Below are 22,276 nucleotides of genomic sequence, written 5' to 3' on the forward strand. Positions count from 1 at the left end.
TTCAATTAGGGATTTATTTATTCAGGATTATAGACTAGGTTTACATGGTGGGGTATAATTATATGGCTTATCGTTCATACTTATGTAAAATTATTGCCAGTAATCCTAGTGTAGGAAAGGCTTACTGGAATAATCCTATCACTCACTGTGTTATAACATAAAAAGTAGGAAGACAGAGTTTGTACCATGGCCTGCAGATGTCTTATGGTGCCCAGAGCCTGAAATCTCTTGGTAGTGGAAAGAAAACAAGGTAAAAAATGTACAGAATCAGAAGCTAGTCTGTGAAAAATTCTCACAAATTCATAGTACAAATATGAAATAAATGTATAGAGCTTTTCCTAAATTTAAAATACCCTAAAAATTTTAAAATACTTGCTAATAACAAGAAGTGAAATTGAAAGAAACAGCTCTAAGCTGTTGATAAGAAACATTTTCTAATCTAACATGTTAGAGAAACTTATTCTTTCTACTAGAAATTAAGTTATAAAATTCTCATATGAAGAGGCACTCTGAGATTGAAGCCAAAAATAAACATATAGAATAAAAGTATTACAAAAGTACTTCAAGGAATGATTGAAAAGATTGATTTTTTTCCCAGATTGTCTGATACTTTCGGTAAGGGTCCATGTTTTATAATTAATAATTTGTTGTAATATCTTCATTCGCTCAAAATAATAAATTCTGTAATTTTTTTTGTATTTGTTAATTTTGTAATTTTTTAAAGAGTAAAATCAAATTTTGTGTGCATCAGGCCCAGAATCCACCCATGCCAGGATCCACCCAGGGTCAACATTAGTCTCCAGAGTTTATACATGCTTGGGCCAATACTAGAATGTCATATAATATGCTTTTTCCTTTCCACTAAGCTTCTTTTTTGTTCAGATTAAATCAATTATAAGGGAGAGAAAAAAATCCAGTGCAATGCAGAAGACCATATCCATATGTGCAAGGAATAGAAAAGGATAAGCAATTCAGTTATTTATTCATTAATTCTACTGAGTGCCAAATTTGAGGCTGTTTTGTTTAAATGGGCAAATGATACAGCTTCCCCAGGGTGGGTCAATATGCAAAATATTCTCTTATTGCTATATATTCATTAAATTGCCTGATGTATGGAATTTCTCTTGATAAAAAATATTACTTTATGTATAATTTAGAGACTATGTGAAAGTTCTGGAAATATTGCTAGTGCTGAAATTGTGAACATATGTTTGAGACTTTGCAAAATTTTTAATTATGAAAAATATCTCTCTAAATTTTAAATATAGCCTACCTTAATTTTGTAAATAGAGTATTACCATGTGGTGTTTTTATTTTAGACAAGTGGAAAATTTAAAGAACTTATCTCTGAAGCAAATATTCTTTTCCGGAAGTATAAAACTCTTCTAATCTGGATGGTCAAGAAACAGAACCAAAAGCCTTTTCTGCAATAGAAAGTAATTTGGAACCTGTTTAAGAAAGAGAATGACCAATCCAGGTAGACAAGACTTGAGTTTATTTATACGATTCATATCTCCCTTCTTGAAAGGACATTTACAAACTTGATTTCAAAAATAAAAGAACTTCTGAATGACAAGTGTTCACGTTTTAATTCCAATATTACAGGTATGCTCTTTTGTGATAAATTATCAGTTGAAAATGTTCCAGTGAAATCTGGTATCAATTAATTTAACACTTCATATAAGAAATAAAACATTTATTTTCAAGTCTTACATATATTACTTAAAACAGATACAAAGTTCAATTTGTAACTTTTAAATTTTACTGCTATATCAAGCTACCTGGAAGAAAATACCTTAGTGGAAAAAAAATGTTTTGACTGCTTTAATAAGTATGACTTTTAAAACAAGCACTGTTAGTAACAATCCACCCATATGTTATTTAGGAATTAGGCAGGTCAAATAATGTATGATATTATTCTGAAAGAAAAGAAATAGTATCTGTTGGGCAGGTGCAGGTAAAATAATATTCGAAGACTATTATAATATGCAACTTGGCATCAAATTAAGAAGTTGATTGGTTAAAAAGTATAACATTGAACAAATTCATAAATAATTGCTTAGTTCCCATCTTTTAATATTAATCTGCATGACTGAAGCACACTGAAAACAATGAGATGAAATAAGGTAGTAAAAAAGTTGTACATCTGATTGCTCACTTGATGGAGGCACTGATTTGTTTAAATAGCTTCTCATACACATTTTCCTGTCCAAAAATATAAACTTGCTTATTTTCCATATATACAAGGATCCTGTGAAATCCTGGACTCTGAAAAGAAAAAGGCTGAGGTATAGCCTTGAATAAAGCATCAAAATGCATGATATTTTTGGCTGAAATTCAGCAAAGTTACTGTCAGTAGAGAAGAGTTGATCCAAGTGTGCTTCCAAGAGTCTTCTAGGTTTTTGCCCCTCTGAGAAATTTGTTGGCGACATCAAATAATCGAACTCTTCAACACCAATATATACAAAGGCGTTTTATTATTAATCCAAGAAAGGGAATTAGAGTCATCAGAAATTACAACTTTAGTTTTTCATAATACATATATTTATTGCCATCATAGTTCTGCAATTGTCATAAAATTAGAGTCAGATGGAATTCAGAGACACGTGCAAGTTTTGGAAATGGACACATAGATAACAGTATAGAACTGTACATAAAATAATTACAATTTATTAAACACACTTTTAGCACATCCTTGATGGATGGGAATGAGCACCATATCTTTTATGAATAGATATTGTTCTCTTCTTTTTTTTCTACAGCACCAAAGAAATCCAAATAGGAAAAGGAGAGATGAAAATTGGGAATCAAGAATAAGGCCTGTTTCCATCTCAGCCACACTATCTTGTATTTTTATGATTTTCGAAGCTTTTGTCATGTAAAGATTCTGCCCCTGCAAAGGCATCGATATTTCTAATCAGTACATATATACGTAGCAAGTTGTTTTCTATACCATCCTTATTCAAAACTTGCATGTGGCATAAAATGGGTTGGTGGCACCAAGGTATTTTTTTCTGTTGATTTCATATGTTCTTTGTCCTAATCTTAGCCAAGGAAACAAACAGGACCAACTTCAAATCCAAACTTCTGATTCTGATCACCAAAGTCATTGATCATTACATCAACGATAGGTACTTGATCAATTTTCGGTGTATTGATTTCAATCACAGTTTTTTCATAGCCTTTTCTGGACTGTAAAATTGAGCAGAAATAACAGTTACACAATCATTTAATAGTTTTAACATATATGTTATTTTTTTCTTCAGTCTCTGAATGGAGTTGAGAAGGTGAGAAAGAAGAGAGTAAGAAACAAATTTGCCATTATTTATGTGTAATTAACTCTTGTTATGACTGATGTCTTATGTACTTTTAAATTTTGAATGTTTAATATTTAGCTGTTATTACCCAACTATAGTATTCGGATATATTGCACTGTTGAAGAGAATCTTATTGAATTGGTAAATACAGTTTAACGTGAAAACGGATGCTAAAATTGCGTCAGGCTCCTTCATAATAATATATTTTTACCACTGTAATCATACTATATATATATTCAAGGTTTCTTAAGATACAGTATAGAAATTACAGTGCACAAGGTCAAAAGTCAGAGCATTTCTGCTGCTATATCATCTTGTGAATGATTATCAGTATATTACTATTGGGAAATCCAGACATTTGCTACTTTTAAAGTGTTTTATTTTCTCTTCTTTGATCTATGGGTACCCTGCTTACTTCGTTGAAGGCATGGGCCTATTTCTTTGTAACTGTGACCTCTTTAGTCATCAGCTAAAACGATGAGTTTTTTTAGTGTGCTCTCGGTCATTTTCTTAAATAGAATTCCCAATGTGTGAAAAGATAGTTCCAGAGGATAAAAATAACAAAAAATGATAATAACGCCATAAACTGGTGTAATACAGACCAATAGACAAGCTCCTTACAAACAAAATACAGGGGTAAGAATTACCTACCATATAAATGGTATAATGCTGATTGCTTTATCTGTCATTTTAGAATCATGGATAAAGGAGACAAATGAAATAAAGTTTTTGGTTTTGGTTTTTTTTTTTTTATTTCAAGAATAACGAACTATAGTAGTATTCAGCTATCCGGAATAATTCCATAGAAACAGCATATAATCTAAGATTACCTTATGGTATGGTTTCTAACACGTGTGTCTCTATGTATGTTTCAGAGTTTCTCTGTGCATGTGTGTGTATTAGCGGCTTCTAAGATACTGTATTTTAATGCCAGTGTTAAGCATCAGATCTTAACAACAACTGCCATCATTTCCTGAGAGAAAGCTGGCTTAGGGCCAGATTGAGGTGGTTACACACTGCCTCCCACCCTGCGAAAGAAGGCAAGCGAGTAGACTCACCGCACAGCCGTCGTACAGTGCTTTGATGTAAGGGTTGTTGTCATAGGACATCTCCTCATCATTTGATCCCAGGAACCGAAGTGCTTTGTCGTAACTTCCTGACGACTCATCGTACCAGGCTGCTGACTGATGACAGGTGTAGGTGAAATTTTGCCGAGCAGAGGCAGTCAGCAGTTTCAGGAACGTCATTTGCACCATATTAATGGAATTTCCTTCAACATCTAAATAGGAAAGCTGGGAATAAAAGAATAAAAAGACATGTAGAGATTCTTTTATTCATTTATGTTATAAAAGGATAAAAATCACTGTTGACAGTGAACTGTGATCCCAGAAGCATGTGGATGAATCAATAGGCCCATTTTCACTTAGGGAAAGAAAGTGGGTACAGAGGGTCAGAGGACCCAGAGACAGGATTTTATGAAATCGCTATTGTACTTCCATCCGAGTTACTTGCAAGCACTACTTACTTTTGAAAAAAATCATTTTATTTCTATACTTTATTGCTTTAACCATTAAAAATTTCCAAAAAACTGCTTTTGTTTCTAAGAGAGCTTTCATTATATTTGTGTATCTTTTTAAATAGTGAAACAATGGGAACTGAGGAATCTTGGTGCAATGCAAACGTTACCTATATTAATTTTTTTTTTTTTGAGAAAGTGCATGTGAGTGGTGGGGAGGAGAGGGGAAGGGGGGGAAGGGAGGGAGAAAGAATCTCCAGCAGACTCTGCCTCTGCTGAGCACAGAGCCCAAGTCGGCTAGATCTCATGACCCTGAGATCCTGACCTGAGCCCAAATGAAGAGTCCTCACTTAACCAACCGAGCTACCCAGGTACCCCTTAATGTTTTTTTAATCTTACCTACTTCTTAAAAAATTTCATAGTATATCTATTTGACCCAAACTTTTCAAACATGTTCCTGCAGTTTTTATTTTGGGGCCACAGTTCTAAGGTGTCACAGACCTGCCTGTGTGTCCATTCTTAGATGACATACTTATTCACCACTGTGTCACCATCACCAAACATAATGCCTGAGGTGATGCAAGTACATATTTGTTGAGTCAGTAAATACTTATTTTGTAGTTAGAGCCAGAAGATAATTTTAATTGAAAATTATTAAAACCCTTTATTAAATTCAAAAATTGTTTATTGGGTGTAATTGAAATACTGGGGTCAGCTGAAACATATAAACCTAGATTTTTTAAAAAATGGAGTAGGAAATTTACCTAGACTATAGAATTAGCTTATGTAAAGGTAATTATCTATGACTTTCTTCCTTATTGTTGAATTTACTTAATCCTTACTGATTAACAGGCTCAGATAGTGAGGAACCTTGTTTGGTTGAAGAAAAAAAGGCCACTTGGGAAATGCACAAGAAGGAAAACAAACCAAAACACCAAAAAATAACACTACACACACCATTCTGTGTATGTATTTTTAACTTCTACGCTGGTAAGATGTCACATGGATATTTAATGTAACTTGAAGACTGAACTGAAGAATTATGTCAAGTGGAGCACATCACTAAAGTTAATTAATTTGTGTGGGTTCCCATAGGATGATAACTATAAAACAGCCATCAGTGGAAAATAATAGCTTTTTAAAGAACTTTAAACAATTGAATAATTACCTGGATAAGTGAGAAACTTTCATTTAAATACATTCTTATTAATATTTTAAACACACACGTATTTTTGAACAGCTTCTATAATATAAATTTAGTTTGGCACCTAATTTTAAAATACTTATAACAAATTATTAATAGTGAACTGGAATTGTATGAAAAAAGTGAACTTGTGCTCTAATCCAAGTAAAAGGTCAGGTCAGTCAGTTCACTTTATATCCAAATGTAGCAATCAGAAAAAACATTTCACATTCCAAAATTTTTTATTGAAATAGAGAAAAAAAATAATTTACGTATTCTCTATAACTGACATATCTAACACAATCCATTTTTATGATGTCTATCAGGAACTTAGTGAAATGCATACTTTATCTGATCACATTATGTTGGTAAGTTCAGCCTATTTCCCCGTATCCGTATTTTGATACAAAGCATTTAGACTTCTCTAAAATACCACAGCGGTCTAAGAGATACCGCTGGAGCAAGCCAGAGAACACATGGAATCCTAGAGAGTATAATTTAGACTTTCCCAGGCAGCGTGCAGAGATACATAATTTGAGCTTCATTTAATGAAGTTTAAGATAAACCATTTCATGTTGGGGTAATAACATACCAGTTTTCCTCTCTTAAATTCACTAAACCAACTTCCTGGTTTCTCCTTTGGCCATGATGATAGTCTTACCTGTTGCAAAGGAATGGGAAAATTAGAAAGTAGGTAAAAATTATGAACAGTATTGTTCATGTACATATCAGTAATTTTCAGTAAGACTAAGATGCCAAAGAGGTTTTGAAACAGTCCATCCTGAACTACAGAAAATACCATAAAGAGCAACATTTGAGAGAGATCCCGTGACTTCCCACTTAGTGAAGATTGAGTCATTTTCTACCTGTTTTCTTTAATCACTCAAAAAGAAGGATGGGGAGAAGTAACCTGTCAACGGCATAATACTGGCTACAGGGGACATTGGTGGAACTCTTAGGCAAAACCCCTTGCAAAGAAAGCCCTCATAATACTAGTTGGAACCAGTCATCAAGGCAAGTACCATCAATATTCCACAGTGAAGGGAAGCATCCTGAAAGCATTCAGCCAGTAACTAAAGGCTCCATGCTATGGAAAAGTCTTTGGCAGGAAGCAAGCCTAATCATCTCCTGCTGGGAAGAATGTTTAGAATCTTTAATAAATCTGCATTTATCAGTTTGCTTTGCAAACATCAGCAAAATGTAAGGGTATAAAAGGCCTCACTGTAGGGAATTTGAGTTATCGGTGTAAGGGGAGGTATTTTCCATGTTCCCTCATTGCTTTGGGGGCTACAGGAATTTTATTATGCTTTGACACAGGCCATGTTTGGTTGGGAAACAGAAGTTGCTTCGTCTCCTGCCCCTACCACCCACCCTTTTCTCAACAAACGTTAACTTCTATCCTAAAGAGATTAGCCGCACCTAAACCTACTTGTTTTGCTTTAAGGACTTTCTTTGCCTCTGTATGCCCACGCCATTTACTAAGAAAAATGTGATTTATTAAAAGATGACACACAAAGGCAACATTTATCACCAGGAACTGGAGAATATAATTATGCTAGTGAGAAATCTCTCCCTATATTAGTCATTTGTCTTTATAGCTTTAAAGATAGAACTCAAATATATTGATACTGCTGGGTGAAAATCAAGAAATGTTTTTGAAGAGACTAAACATTTAAAAAGTAGGCAAATGCAGACAATGCTCTTATTTTATGTAAAAGATTATAAATGGTGTATTTTGAATATCATATACAGCTGCGAGTTCTATCACGTGGTAATTGGAATGAAGAATACTATACATGCACTAACATTTGAGAATCAGCTGTGCTGTGTCATGGAAAAACCATAGAATTTTAGAGCACAAGCAGGTGCATAAAGAATACATCTGGGTAAAAGATAAAGGAGAGAAGTATTTGTTAACTCTGTGCATCACTTTGGTGTCTTATTCATGTTTATGCAAATGCAATGCTCTAATTACCCTGTAAGAAAAGCAGATAAATGAAAATATGACAGTATAATTTTCCCGTTTAGTTCAATATTGCAAAAACATGGCAAGAACTGTCAACAGTCACCACCAAAACAGATTGGTACTTACTCCCTCAGATTTTTTGTCTGGATAAATGCAAGTCTCACCACCAGACGTGAAATTACAGTAAACTTTGAAAGAATCTCCTGAGCATCCTTGGTTAGGGTCAATCCAATATTCACCTAGAAGGAGGTAAAAAAAATATGTCATATACAAATGCATTTATATGAAAAATCGATTGCATTAAATATCAAATTTTATTAGAAAGAGAAATAAAGAAAAATTAATATTGATGGATCTCTTCCTGTGAGAATCACTTTTATGCTTTTGGTCATATGAGGGTATGTGTTTGAAGAGTTAAAGAGTGACCCTTTGTCTTGTCTGCGTCAAAGCTTTGCCCATACACTCTCCCCTGAACACTCTGGTTCCTAGCATGCCTGTTACTTTTAGGTTTCAGCTTAAATGTCACCTCCTCAAATATTAACATTCAATTTATCCTTCGTAATAAGTTGCATGCATATTGGAATCAGATAAACTTAACCCTAAATCTCATATGCATTATTTGCTACTTAAGTCATCTAATAATCACTATATTTTTCCTTGGTTTATTCATCTGTAACAATGGAGGTGATAGTATCTACTTAGCCTCAGGGATCATACTTTTGCATCACTTTATAGCATAAACTTCTTGTAGTAAATGTACTCCCCCTTTAAATTAGACCCAACAAAGTTCTATTTTATATATTTAAATGTCGTTTGCCATTACTGTCATTATCTAAATGGTGCAGAGCAAATTTTATCGTGTGAATGACTGTGACCATTAATTCAGTGTTCGACGAGTAAAGATGGTAAGTAGTAGGAATAACAAAATTATTTAAAAATAATTGACAATATGGTTTTGTTGCCAACAGCTATTGAGAGACAGCGTTGATATACATGTGATGATACTTTGCTTCCTTCCTACCATTTTTTATGCTGTCACTTCATTTTAAATATTAGTTGGAAATATGTGAATCTACTGGTTATTAACTTTAAACATTTCAAAATCACTAACTGCTTAGCTTAGTACTAGAACTCTTAAAAATCCAATACCAATCTGCTTTATCTTTTACTACTGCTGTATAGAAACAGCTAAAGTACTCTAATAGTCAATTAGCTTCTACGTCCGATTAGCTTTTATGTCAGGTCACTTGAAATATTTATTTAACAAAAACATTTACATTTTTTCTGATTGCACCATTTAGAGATTAACTTCTGGAACTAACTGAAATCCTCAGGAAAAAAAAATACATTAAAAAAAGTTAAAAATCATCCAGGATTTTACCAACCAGGATAACCACGTTTAATGTTTGGCATATCCTACGTTTTTCAGAAATTCATGATTTCAAATTCTGTAGTATTTTTTATCTTGATTTATTCAGTTAATATTGTCATTAAATTTTCTTCAAATAACATAATAACTTAATTACTAAGGCACCTTTGTTCAAAAAATTCAGTATACTGTGGATCCCATGGACAATTTATCTCTAATTTATTCATCTCCTATTTTTACTGTCAGATCCCTAAATCAAATCACCACAGTTTCTTGCCTAGATTAATCCAACAGCTCCTTAACCAGCTTCCTCTGATTCTACCATGCTTTCTTCCAAATTATTTCAAGTCATTTTCCACTTTGTTCGCTATTGTTTAGCCATAGAGACCTCTGGGTTGCTTGAAGACACCATGACCTTGTCTTCTTCGAAGCTTTCAAAAGACCTATACCCTCTGCCCAGAATACCCTTTTGATTCTTTGCATGACTGGCTACCTCTTTAAAGGTTTCAGTTTAAATGTCACCTCCTTAAATATTAACATCCTATTTGTCCAAAATCAAATAATCTCTTACTTACCTAAATACTCATTTTTTCCACAGTTATCCGTCATAATATGCTATTATTAATGCTTATGATTTTGCTGTCTGCATTGTTTGATAATGGTAGCTCAGGGGCATTATTCCTTCTGCGTATCTATAAATCTCTGTCTGAAACAGTGCCTGGCACTGCTAAAGTAATTAATTAATTAATATTTAATTGCAATTAATTAACACATTGAAGAATTAATAATGCCAGTTACTATCAGAAACCACGGAACCGNATTAATTAATATTTAATTGCAATTAATTAACACATTGAAGAATTAATAATGCCAGTTACTATCAGAAACCACAGGGAACCATAGCCCACGGTGGACTTTCCATTTCCAAAATTTACAAAAATTTTTCTTGACTGCTCAGTTTCCAATTAATCATATACTGCTTGGGTTCTAATTAATCATATAAAACATTAATCATGTTTTATAACTCAGTACAACTGAACTAAACATATCTTTTTCAAATACACATATTATAAATTTGAAGGCCTTAATATCAGTCTGTATGGAACCCTGATTAGCAACCTGTGTTTTAGTTTTAACAGGTTATGCCTGATTAAGATAAGATTTTATGAAATTCTTCCTTTATAGTGGTGGTTGTTTCTGAATCACGTTGAACTTTTCTCTCTGTACTGAGTTATTTAGATCTCAGTTATAGCATTCTTATATGATTGACAGTGCAAAATAATATTGTCCCAACTGTAAAAAGAGTGACAAAATATTTCCACATCAAGTGGGAGATTTGAGATCATATAAAGATCTTCCCCTTGTTAGTTTAGTAATTATGTGAGTTTATCAGCTAACTCAGGATGCTTGAAACTGTTGCCTTCTCAGGATGGGTATGTAAAGGTTTATGTTAAATGGTAGGTATAATAAATTATACTGATTATTATTACAAATAAATTGTTCACAGTTCCGATTATTTGTGGATCAATGAAATAATTTTTGCCCCCAAATATCCTAATTCTTAGATATTCTGTTCACTAAATCATTGCTAAACTAATAGGCCAAATATGATTCGTTGTGCTATTAATCATGTTAACTTTACTCCTATCAATATAAAATAAGTTTATAGGATATAAATAATTATGTACTAACATGCACATACGTGCACACATAAAGCCCATTCTATGATAGTTAGCACAGGGAAAATGCATTTATGTTGTCTATAATCATCCAAAAATAATCTTGTCATAATTTAATGAAATTTTATGTAACAGCCAAGGATTCTCTGAAGCAGATCTTGATTGCACAGCGTAAGTGACTTTCTCTGTTTACAAGGTCGGAATGAATAATCATTTGCTTTAGTTTTATTTAGATTCTATATTACACATTTAACTAGAATTAACAAGCTGATACTGCACCATCATAACTCAGAGGCTCGGTACACCTGCTGTGTCCGGTACTAGTCACATACCATCTGGGAAGTCAGGGTGGCTGAGCTGCAAGTCTTTGCAAGTCCGGGCTGGGTTAGTCTGAGTGCCCATTGGAAACTTCATATGCTCGATGTCTTGCTTCAGGGAATTGAGGGAACCAAATATTTCCTCCATTCCATCCGAGTAATCAAGAATATTATCACCTGCATCTGCTTGCATGTTTTCTGCATGTCTTCTTGTTTTCTTGGGTGATAGGATTGGTAAAGGCTGAATGACTTCACCAGGTGGACCCTGTGAAAGAGATAATGTGCATGTAATTGCTTCTGAAGGTAAAATATTCTGCATAATTTATTACTGGTTATGTCATTGTTATAAGAAATTATAGTTGGTTTAGCTTTTCAATGTTTTTCCTATTTTCAATGTTTTCAGTAATTGCTACTATATATACATATATAAATATCAATGTGTAAAATTTGTAAGTTCTTTTAAAAAGAATCTAGTAGGGATACTGAGGTAGACACACAAATTAGATGAATTCTGGACCTTTTTCTATATAAGTAACGTAGCACAGATTTGTGTGGACATGCGTATGTTACCTTCTTACTTATTAATTAGTCCTTCCTCATTACGTGTCCTGTCTCCGCAACTAGATTTTGGTCTCTGAAGATTAAAACACCATTTTAGGGTTCTTATGCTACTCAGTGAGTTCTCTCTTGTGCTTGATACTAATTTATATTACGAAACATTAAACTTTTAAAAGTACACATTAACTTATTTCAAATATAACTTAAAACTGCATCAATTAAGAAAACTTAAAAAATGCAGCCAGACTTGAATTTGCATATGTGGCAAGAGTAGAACTATACCGAATAGTTAAATCCATATTGGCATGGATTGTATCCCACAAAAATCCATATGTAGAAGTCCTAAGCGCCAGTACCTTTAGAATAAGACCTCATTTTGAAATGGAGTCGCTGTAGATATAATTAGTTAAGTAAAGGTAAGGGCATTAGGGTGGATCCTATTCCAATATGACTGGTATCCTTATAAAATGAGGAAATTTGGGTGCAGAGACACACACAGAAGATGATGGGAAAAGATAGGAGAAGATAGTCATCTATGAGCCAAGGAGAGGGCCATGGAACAGACCTTCAGTTCCACAGTCTTCAGAAGGAACCACTGCTCCTCATAGTCTGATCTAGAGCTTGTGGCTTCCAGAACTGTCAGACAATACATTTCTATTATTTAAGCCAGATTGTTGTGGTGCCTGATATGGCAGCCTTAGCAAACTGAATCTGTCACTTAGTAGTTATGTGAAGCCTGGAAAATGTCAGCATTAATAAATGTTACAAATTATTATTGCTTTTATGATGAGCATCAGATACAGCAGGAAAACAAAGGTCAAGCATCTAAACTTTTGTCTTTATTCCTAGTGTAGTCAGGCATATATGTATCTTTGTGGCATACAATCGCTTTCATAAAAATGTGACAAAAAAAGTATGTAATTTTCTTGAAAAACAAATAAAAGCAAGACTATCATAATATAGAGTTAATGGATCTTTATATTCAATTAAAAGAAAAATCTTGGCATGAGGACCAGATTTTGTAATTAATATAGTTGCTATTTCCTAGAAAAATCAGCACTTTGACAGAATGTCTTTTTTTTTTTTAATCCTCCTTTTAAATTCAGAGAAAACACTGGCAGTATCAGGATGCTAACTGCCAGCACATCAGTCTTATTACTTTGCACTTACCGGAGGCCCAGGAGGCCCTGGAAGACCACTGTCACCCTTCTGACCAGCAGGTCCCTGTTTGGGGGAAAAAAAAAAAAAAAGGAACAAGATAAATCAAGAACAAGGCATTTGAGTGGGCTTCCCTGAAAAATGAAAATCCAAAGGCGAAAGTACTTACAGCAGAGCCTTTGGTGCCCTTTGGACCTTGAGGACCCTAGAAAAAAGGCAAAGGCAAAAGTGCAGATAAAAATCTGGAGAATTCATGACTCTTCGGTATATTTATAAGTTAACTTTATAAAATTCTTTTGTTTTTCACTTACTGGTAAGCCTGGCGGACCAGGTGGACCTATGGGACCAGCAGGGCCTGGAATTCCCTATAGAGAGAATCATCCTTATTAGAGTTTTCCTCAGCTATTTTATGCCATGTTTTGCATAACAACACACACTGCAAACTTTTGATTATACAAAATACGTAAGGATAACCTAAAACTTTCCATTATAAATCTAAGAAATAACTTTTGCAAGATAATCTGTATTTTTTTCCCATTTGCTTCAACGTCTATATCTTTATAGATATAAAGCAGCCTTCAGAATAATGATTTGTATGTTTTGGCGATTTGATAAATTTTTGTGCAATTAACTACTGAACGGTAATTTTTATGATTTCTAACTTGTCATATTTTTAATTTATTACTTTAAGGTTAAGTAAATTTCTTTTTGAAAACATCATTGACTTAAAGAGATTAAAGATGCTCTAAATCACCTCCTTGGTCATGTTTAATGGAATGTGCACAGGTGGGGGTGTGTGTGTGTATGCGTACGACCAGAAAGGAGTAGGAGAATGATTTATATCTTTACTCACTCCATCTCCCTTTGCTCCGGGAGATCCTTGAGTTCCAGGGAGTCCTCTGTCACCCTTTTCACCTTGTTCTCCTGGAGGACCAATCAGGCCAATTAAACCAGGATGTCCCTTTAGAAGGCAGAAAAAATAAATTTAACAATATGTAAATTAAAACCATCTATTAAATTATAGTCATAAAATAATTGCACACTAAATTTATGAAACATAAAAGTAAAAAAATAGATTAAGCTTTCTGAAGGATATACAGGATTAAAAACCTGCTTTTCTCTTACCTAACAGGATCATTTACTGCTTACATTAACTGAGACTTTTATTGGTGGAGAGGAGTATTAGCGAACAAAATGCTTTCTAAAAATATCATCTTCAGTGTTTCATTTACTTAAAAGGAATTCCCTCAACTAAGAGACCAATAATGACCATATGTAATATTGATGAAATAAACAATTGAAAAGTCGTTACTTTAATAAGCATCATATTTTATATGAAATGATTTCTACTCTTCAGAGACTCTGCTGTCTTTAAGAGACATTTGAAGATTTGAAAATAATCCAAAAAACATTATGGCATTCTACAAAGGCTTATTTTCTTTAATTATTTGTTGCAACTCAGCATACATTCTGGAAGATCAAATTACTATTTCAAAGGTATTCTAGTTTAATTTTTTTATTTTCATGTTTAAAAACATACAAATGGGCATTTTGTTATTCCATCTGTTTATTTTCTGAAGGGTTATTTTAGTATAACCATATGCTTTCTCCATATGGTTCCTTCAAGGGGACATTGAAAAAATATAACACTGAGTTCTGATACATTTTTCACTATGACTTTGTATATTTTCTCTTTTCTAAATTCATCTGGGAAGCAGAGGATTGACAGCTTTTTCCTTGGTTAGAAGGACAAAGATATTCTTTGAGATTTCCTTTTGAGTGATTTCAATCTGCAAAATTACTGTGTCTGCTATTAGGATGTCAAAATTGTAATAATATGTGCTTTTATTCTCACCTTCTCACCCTTGGAGCCAGGGTCACCTTTGAGACCAGGTAAGCCAGGAGGTCCCTAAATAATGAGAAATAATAAACATACATAGAGTAGGTATGAGTTAGAGAATCATATTACTATCCACTGGACAAGTTTGGTTTTGGTAATATGACAGTTCAAAATAATTAATGATGATTAATGTGTATTTTTCAGGATTCTGAATAATTTTGCTTGTTTAAAACTCCATGGCTTAATATTTAACAATAATTATAGAGCATAATATTGATATATTTGACCACAGAAATATGAAATTAGAAATAAGACATGGTTTATATGGTCTTTTAAAAAGAAAAAGGAGGATAAATTTTTAAATACACTAATTTTAGGAGAAGGGATTTCTAAATTATACATCAAATTAAGCAAATATTTTGGTGCTAAGCTCAAATACATTACAATATTTCATGTAAAATTAAAAAGAAACACCTCAATAAATTTTTGACAGTCAACTGACTTTTTATAATCACTTTTCCTAAGCAAACTCCCAAGACAGCATTTTTAACTATTACTCTTGAAGAATCTTTTATCTAAATGATTTATAAATTTAATAATAAAACAATTAGCTTTTTCATATAATCATCTCTATTTTGCTAATTTAACCTTTTTTTATGGTCCAAGGATAAGACATTTACCCGTTTATGCTGAATTATATTTTTTATAAAAATCGTGGCATGACTTCAACAACTAACTCTTAGTCCTGACCCCTACCCATGGAATTATTCATATTGATGACTTTTTAACAAACGTTTTTATATAAAAGTCAGTGTATTCCATATTGAAAGCAATATAAAATATGACCTTTGCTCTGAAATTAATGACAAATTAAACTGCAGGCAAGAGATTCTGTCGGAAGAAGTGTAACTGACACTAAAAGATGGTTGGTAAGGACATGATTGATGAAATCAGAGCCAAGAAACTGCTACAAAATGTAGGTCACTAATACCTGCAATATTAAGGCAGGCAAAAAAAACAAAGCAAAATATTTCAACAGTTTCTCTATGAGTTTGAATTATTTATATTGAATTAAATTTTAGAATTATAGTTTCAGTAACGATTTTTAACATGGCACTTAGCAAATAGTTTTAACTTTTACCAAACTATATATACCATGAGTGTTCTCTATTGTATCTTCTTCAAGACTACCATGAGCAATTTTTTTCCTTTCAACCCAGACACTCAGAATCTTCCATGAGAAAGAGCACGTGAAGTCCCAGTCCATCATTTTTGTGAATTTAACATATTAAGAGCCATGGATCTGATCCAAGTAGTATGATGTAATATAAAAAGTATGGGCTCAGAATAGGATAGACTTGGGACAGAAGCCAGCCTCTCTTACTAGCAATTTAAATTAGCTAACCAAAAAGAGCTTCAGTTTTCTCATCTATAAATTGAGGGTTATAATTCCTGTCTCGTGAGATTGAATAGATGGCTTTTTGCTCTCCTTAATTTCTCACATCTACACCTTAATGAATTCCTGATCATCCGGGAAAATAAGAACAGGGTTCGTACAATTAGTACTATGTAACAATAGCATTTTGGACTAATATTATATATATGTGTATTTGTTTTAATTCATGAATGAATTTGAAATTCTGTAAGTATATTGATATAAAAGTGGACGATTTCCCTACATCATTCCATTAACAATAGATACAAATTATTTTCATAGAAAATATGTGCAATTTTAAATGTGAATGTGCCTAATAATATTCTTTTTTTTAAGATCTACAAATCAGAACAGCATAAAAGATATATCTCATTTATGTTAAAATAAAAGCATTACCTATTTAGTTCTACTAGTTTCATAATTTTTAAATTAAGGGAATATATTTTGCATCAACTATTTTCTGATTTTATCAGAAATGCATGATGAACCATTAGGAAAACAAGGTTGCCCAACAGCACATTTTAAAAGGAATAATATCAATGAGTAATGGAAACACAAATAATTTCTTGAAACCATGTCACCATCAGGATAAGCGCCAAAGACTCTATATGTTAGAACAAGGTGGCATAAAAAAGCATGAAAAAAAATGGTTTTAATAAAAATGTAACTGCATGAAAGAACCATATACTTATACCAGAAGCAGAAACCTTTTAAGAATATTGGTTAAATCTGACATATGTCAATTAAAAGTAAATACATCCTCCAGAGTGAAAATACAAAATTATGTATAGGCCAGGTTTTTTTCTTTCTTCATTTCTCATTACACATTCAAATTCTTTTAGGCATATGATATAATTTACAGAAAGTTTGCTCTAAGTGGGAGAACTGATAGAGATGTTCTTCCTGGACATCAATATTCTATTCACTGCTTCATTCAGAGTCTCAAATCTAACGACACATTAGTTGAGTGATCTTGGATCTATTATCATCTCTGAGCTTCATTTATGAAGATATTCTAATAGTAATAACTGTGTCACAGTATAGTCATAATGAAAGGAAAACCAGACCTACCAACGTACTGTAAAAACAGTAAAGTATAGCATTTTTGAAAAGTTGCAAACAGTTATCAATCAGCCTTCTCACCACATTCTAATAGTATAAGCTAAAATGGCAAAGAAGAAGGAGAAGAAGAGGGAAAAGGAATCGAAGAGGAGGAGGAAGAGAAGGAGGAGGGGGAAGAAGGAGAAGAAATACTGGAATTCTAATTACTCAGGCTTAACGAGAAATATGCTAGACATTATTTGTGTTTATAATGCATTTTAAATCATTTCTATAAATGTATATAAAAGAGTTAGAGGAAATGAGGATTAATTCCTCTAAGCTTATAATTTCTTATAAACTTGAAAACATTATCTGAGGATGAACTTACCAAGCAAAATCAGTTTCTTATCATTTTCATCAGGTGGAAATAGAAATTGGTAAAGTTATGATATTGATGGCAGTTATAAATAACCCTCTGAACTTGGAACATATCAAAAATATCAATTCTGCATATAAAAATGTTATTCCAAGTACATATTTTCTCCTTCCTATTTAGGATATTGTAAATTGAAAAACCCTAGGGAAATACATAATTCATAAGTAGTAAGTGAAAAGGAAAACAGGGATGATACATTCTTAAGCGTCTAGAATACACAATCAAACATTTTCCCCTGCAGTATTATGCTTTACAGAATATTTGCCTTGATATGCATCTCAAAACTCTAGTGCATTGAAGTTTAAAGAAACTGTAGATCCCGCACTTTATTTAGAATGTAATATCGTGAAATAATGTTTAATTTGGTGAAAAGCAAATGCTTTGTTATTTAAACTTGTTGAATCATTGTGGAATGCTACACATCTCAACCCTGTCTACAGAGAGTTCCAAGGTAGCATAAAAAAATGAAACTGCAATTCAGTAAGCTATCTTACTATTTTTCAGGCACTTATGGTTTAAAAAATAATGCTATCAGATATTTTATTTATCAGTATGTGAAAAGCATGTATGATTATATTATGGTAATTTTTCATCCTTTTTTCTCGTTGACTACTCAAAAATTTGATTCAACTTAAAAAAAATCCTTTTATTATCCTTTATATAATCTCGTCATTGTCCTTAGCTTTCTGTTAGCTCTCATATGTACTATTTAATCTATCCTCAGTTCCATATGGTGATTCTAAATATATATGTACATAAAATTCATGCATTTATAGAAGTTTAATTTTTACCATGAGAAATGTCTAACTTTTAAAGAGAAAAATAAATATTGTACCATATCTAAACTCTAGTGGAGCTGATTACAGAGTGGGCAAGCACCAAACACATATCATTTTAAAAGTTTTAAAAGATCTGTTTCACTCTCACCCCAAAGAATTTCCATTCCAAAGGTTAATATAGAATTGTATATAAAATACTTATAAAACATCTTTATAAGTAAAGTAAGTATATAAGGAAGTGTATAAATACTCTCCGATAAAACAAAAAGAGAAAAATGGCATCCATACTGCTAAATGCTCTGTTAGATAGAGTGCAATTGTCTAATTAGGTAGCTGCCTATCTGGAATGATGAAAACAGAGTAAGTTGAATTTACTGAACAGCTACATTGTATTTAAAACTTGGGGAAAGGGGAATGTTGTGGTTTTATCTGACTAGTGGACTGTAGGGCAGGAAGTTTCAGGCAGCTTCTAGAAGGGGAAAGGAGATCCAACAGGTAGCTGCAGAAATGTAGTGATAAACAGGCTTCTGAAGTATGTGTAGACTTGGATGTGGGTGTGAATATATTTATAATTATAATGAGGAAAAGCACATTATGGAGAGACTATTCAGATGAATTTCTCATGGATTAATGTCAGAGACAAATTCAATTTTGTGTGACTTTTGAAACCTCTTACTTTTATCCCCCACATTTTTAAGCCTTCCATACACATTTAAGCCTCTCTTTTCCTTCTTTAATATTCTCACCATACTTCTGATGAGGGAAAGGTCTCCAGAGGAAATGGCTTTTTAACAGTCTGACTCTGAATATATTTCTCAATCTCTGCTTGATTCTATTATAGTACTTACCTACTTTACACTCTAACTGCTGTAAGTCAGCATAATTTATTTGTTGGTCCTTTTCATTTTCAGTGTCCTTCAAACAAGTTTATTGACGTACATATGCATGAATGAAGTCAAATTTAGTTACTTTTTTTTTAAGTAAACTCTACCCTCAACGTGGGGCCTGAACTCAGGGCCCCAAGATCAACAGTCGCATGCTATATGGACTGAGCCAGCCAGGCACCCTAAATTTAGTTACTTTTCACTAAGAATATGAAATTGTTTAGTTTTCAAAACATCATTTCATTCAATTAATAATTCTTAATTTGGGGCTTCTAGTGCCAATTAATGGTCTGTGTTTTACATATAATTTATTTAATTAACGTAAGAACCCCATGGGGTAGAAGATATTAATATCCCCATTTAATTCATTTAAACTTCATAATATCCCATGAGATAGATGCTATTGATATTCTAATTTTACAGATGAGGAACCTAAAGCTTAAAAAATGAATAAATAAATAGCTTTCCTAAAGTCATCTAGCACGTAAGTGGTACTGTTTGTTTTTGAAACTAGGCAGCTTGGCTTGAGAGTCAATGACCTTAACCAATAACCATGATCAAAATTGCCTACGAAAATAAATTTTTCTTAGCTGAGTTGAAAAGCTCATTAAATTGCCATAAAAAGCATCCTGAAGATGGTTTCTCTGACTATCCTCACTTCTCGAGAACCAACCAGCATTTTCATTAAAATTGGATATCATCAAACTAATTGATGGTATGAAAAAGCTGCAATCTATTCATGTTCTAAGTGCTCTCTGATAAAAACAAGGAGCCAGAGAAAGGCATGGCACCCACACTGCTCAATTCTAGTGCTTTTCACTTCACTCTGCCTGAAGGGGTTTGAGTTGTTCTGTCCCTTGCTCTGTAAACTCACATTTACCTAAGAGTCAAAAATATAAACTTTTACAAGCTGGAGTCAGGTGGTATGTCTGATGGTTTTATTTTTAATATTATCTGAAGGAAATCTCCAGCATGATGTTTTTTATTTCATCTGGAGAAAGGTCAGAATACTTATTGGAAAATCTGAAATAACAAGAAAAAAATCTCTGGCAAATTTTAAGGTGACATTAAGGCGATTTTTTTTTCCCAGGCTCTGACTCTACAGTTAGGAGTTTACCATATCTAAGGAGAATATTCCCTAAATAGTGGCGCAGACGTGGAGCCCACTCTGTTTCAGCCAGGTCCCTGTTCCTGTGCAAATGGGGTCCTGTGCAGATTTGACCATCTCCTGCTTGAGGTCACTCAAAATTTGATAACTCTTATCCTGATACTAAAATAAATGATCTTTAACTTTTCAGTGAAAGTTAAAAAAAAAAAATCTCTGTGGGGCGCCTGGGTGGCACAGTGGTTAAGTGTCTGCCTTCGGCTCAGGGCATGATCCCAGCGTTACGGGATCGAGCCCCACGTCAGGCTCCTCTGCTATGAGCCTGCTTCTTCCTCTCCCTCTCCCCCTGCTTGTGTTCCCTTTCTCGCTGGCTGTCTCTATCTCTGTCGAATAAATAAATAAAATCTTTTTTAAAAAAAATCTCTGTAACACAAAATATTTGGTATATTTTGTGGCAGTTTTATTAAGAGGAATGGCCAAAATTCTTCCTCAATAATTAAGATTTTAAATCCCAGTTCTGATGGCTTTCTGAGTATGTATTTCTGCGGTAACTAATATATTCATGATAAGAGGTATTTTTGTAAAATATAAATTGCTGTACAGAAGCATTTGGCTATTTGAACCAACATGCATCACACTTGTATAATGCTGTATGTATTATTAGCTATTTTGATTAATCCCTTTACATGCAACTGTTTTTGGACAATGAATTTCAAATGCCTCTACCATAAAATAGAATATGTCACCCAGAAAATAATGATTTTTTTATTAAATATTTTATTTATTTACTAGACAGAGCACAAGCAGAGATAGCAGCCGGCAGAAGGAGAGGGAGAAGCAGGCTCCCCGCTGAGCAGGGAGCCCAATGTGGGGCTCTATCCCAGGACCTTGGGATCAGGACCTGAGCCGAAAGCAGACGCTTAACTGACTGAACCAGCCCGGCGCCCCCAGAAAACAATGATTTTAAAGCCAAGACTTGGATTCTCACTTCTGCCTAAATTCTGTAGTGAGGATCATCTTGGCACCTATAATAAACTCCCATCTACGAACAGTACGCTGGTCAGCTACATGCTCTGTTGCATATCTCAAGCATGTTTGCATATAGGGTTTATGGCAGTTACCAAGCTTCAGCTGTAATAATTACACCTTTCTTCACTAATGGAGGTTAATGTTTTATCTTTCAGTCTGTATGACTCATGAAGAGAACAATTTATTTGGTGAAGGAATCACTATATGCCTGTGCCAATGTCATTCTTTTAAATGAAGTGCCAGGAAACTAAGTGTAATTGCATGCATTTGGGGGAACTGTCCACATTTGGAAAAGAACTGGCTGGACCATTAGTGGCATTTTATTCAGAGTGGAAATATTTTTTTCTTATCCAAAGGACATAAGAAAGGAAAGATCTGATCAAGTGGCATATTTTCCAAATAACCTATCAGTTAGGATTACTTTCCCCTTTTTAGGTCTAAGTAATATACTTCCTTGAATATTGTACAAAATATGATCTAATTTATAATATAAAACTTCAGAAATTCTAGCTTATAAACAATTTTGTTTCTGGATTTCTCCCTTTCTAAGTAATAGAAAAGATCATACTCACCATAGGGCCAGGAGGCCCATCTTGGCCTGCAGCTCCAGGGAGACCTTGCTCCCCCTACGGAAAATAAACATAATTGATTTTTTTTTTATTAA

The 22,276-nt window shown here is 33.4% G+C and overlaps 1 protein-coding gene across 2 annotated transcripts in view; it reads right to left on the reverse strand.

The window, feature by feature from the left end:
- Positions 1 to 1,478: 1,478 nt before the first annotated feature.
- Positions 1,479 to 22,276, reverse strand: part of COL11A1 (collagen type XI alpha 1 chain) — a 188,127-nt gene continuing 167,329 nt past the window's right edge. For both annotated transcript variants that reach the window (XM_011224596.3, XM_011224597.3), the window contains exons 57-67: positions 22,185 to 22,238; positions 14,919 to 14,972; positions 13,917 to 14,024; positions 13,375 to 13,428; positions 13,233 to 13,268; positions 13,076 to 13,129; positions 11,363 to 11,612; positions 8,109 to 8,221; positions 6,609 to 6,677; positions 4,376 to 4,609; positions 1,479 to 3,192 (exon numbers count right to left, since the gene is read on the reverse strand). In XM_011224596.3, coding sequence (XP_011222898.1) covers positions 3,046 to 3,192; positions 4,376 to 4,609; positions 6,609 to 6,677; positions 8,109 to 8,221; positions 11,363 to 11,612; positions 13,076 to 13,129; positions 13,233 to 13,268; positions 13,375 to 13,428; positions 13,917 to 14,024; positions 14,919 to 14,972; positions 22,185 to 22,238 — 1,173 coding nt within the window. In that variant the 3' untranslated portion in view covers positions 1,479 to 3,045. The remainder of the gene's footprint in view (positions 3,193 to 4,375; positions 4,610 to 6,608; positions 6,678 to 8,108; positions 8,222 to 11,362; positions 11,613 to 13,075; positions 13,130 to 13,232; positions 13,269 to 13,374; positions 13,429 to 13,916; positions 14,025 to 14,918; positions 14,973 to 22,184; positions 22,239 to 22,276) is intronic.

The sequence above is a fragment of the Ailuropoda melanoleuca genome, chromosome 2 (assembly GCF_002007445.2).
Source record: "Ailuropoda melanoleuca isolate Jingjing chromosome 2, ASM200744v2, whole genome shotgun sequence".
NCBI lineage: Eukaryota > Metazoa > Chordata > Mammalia > Carnivora > Ursidae > Ailuropoda > Ailuropoda melanoleuca.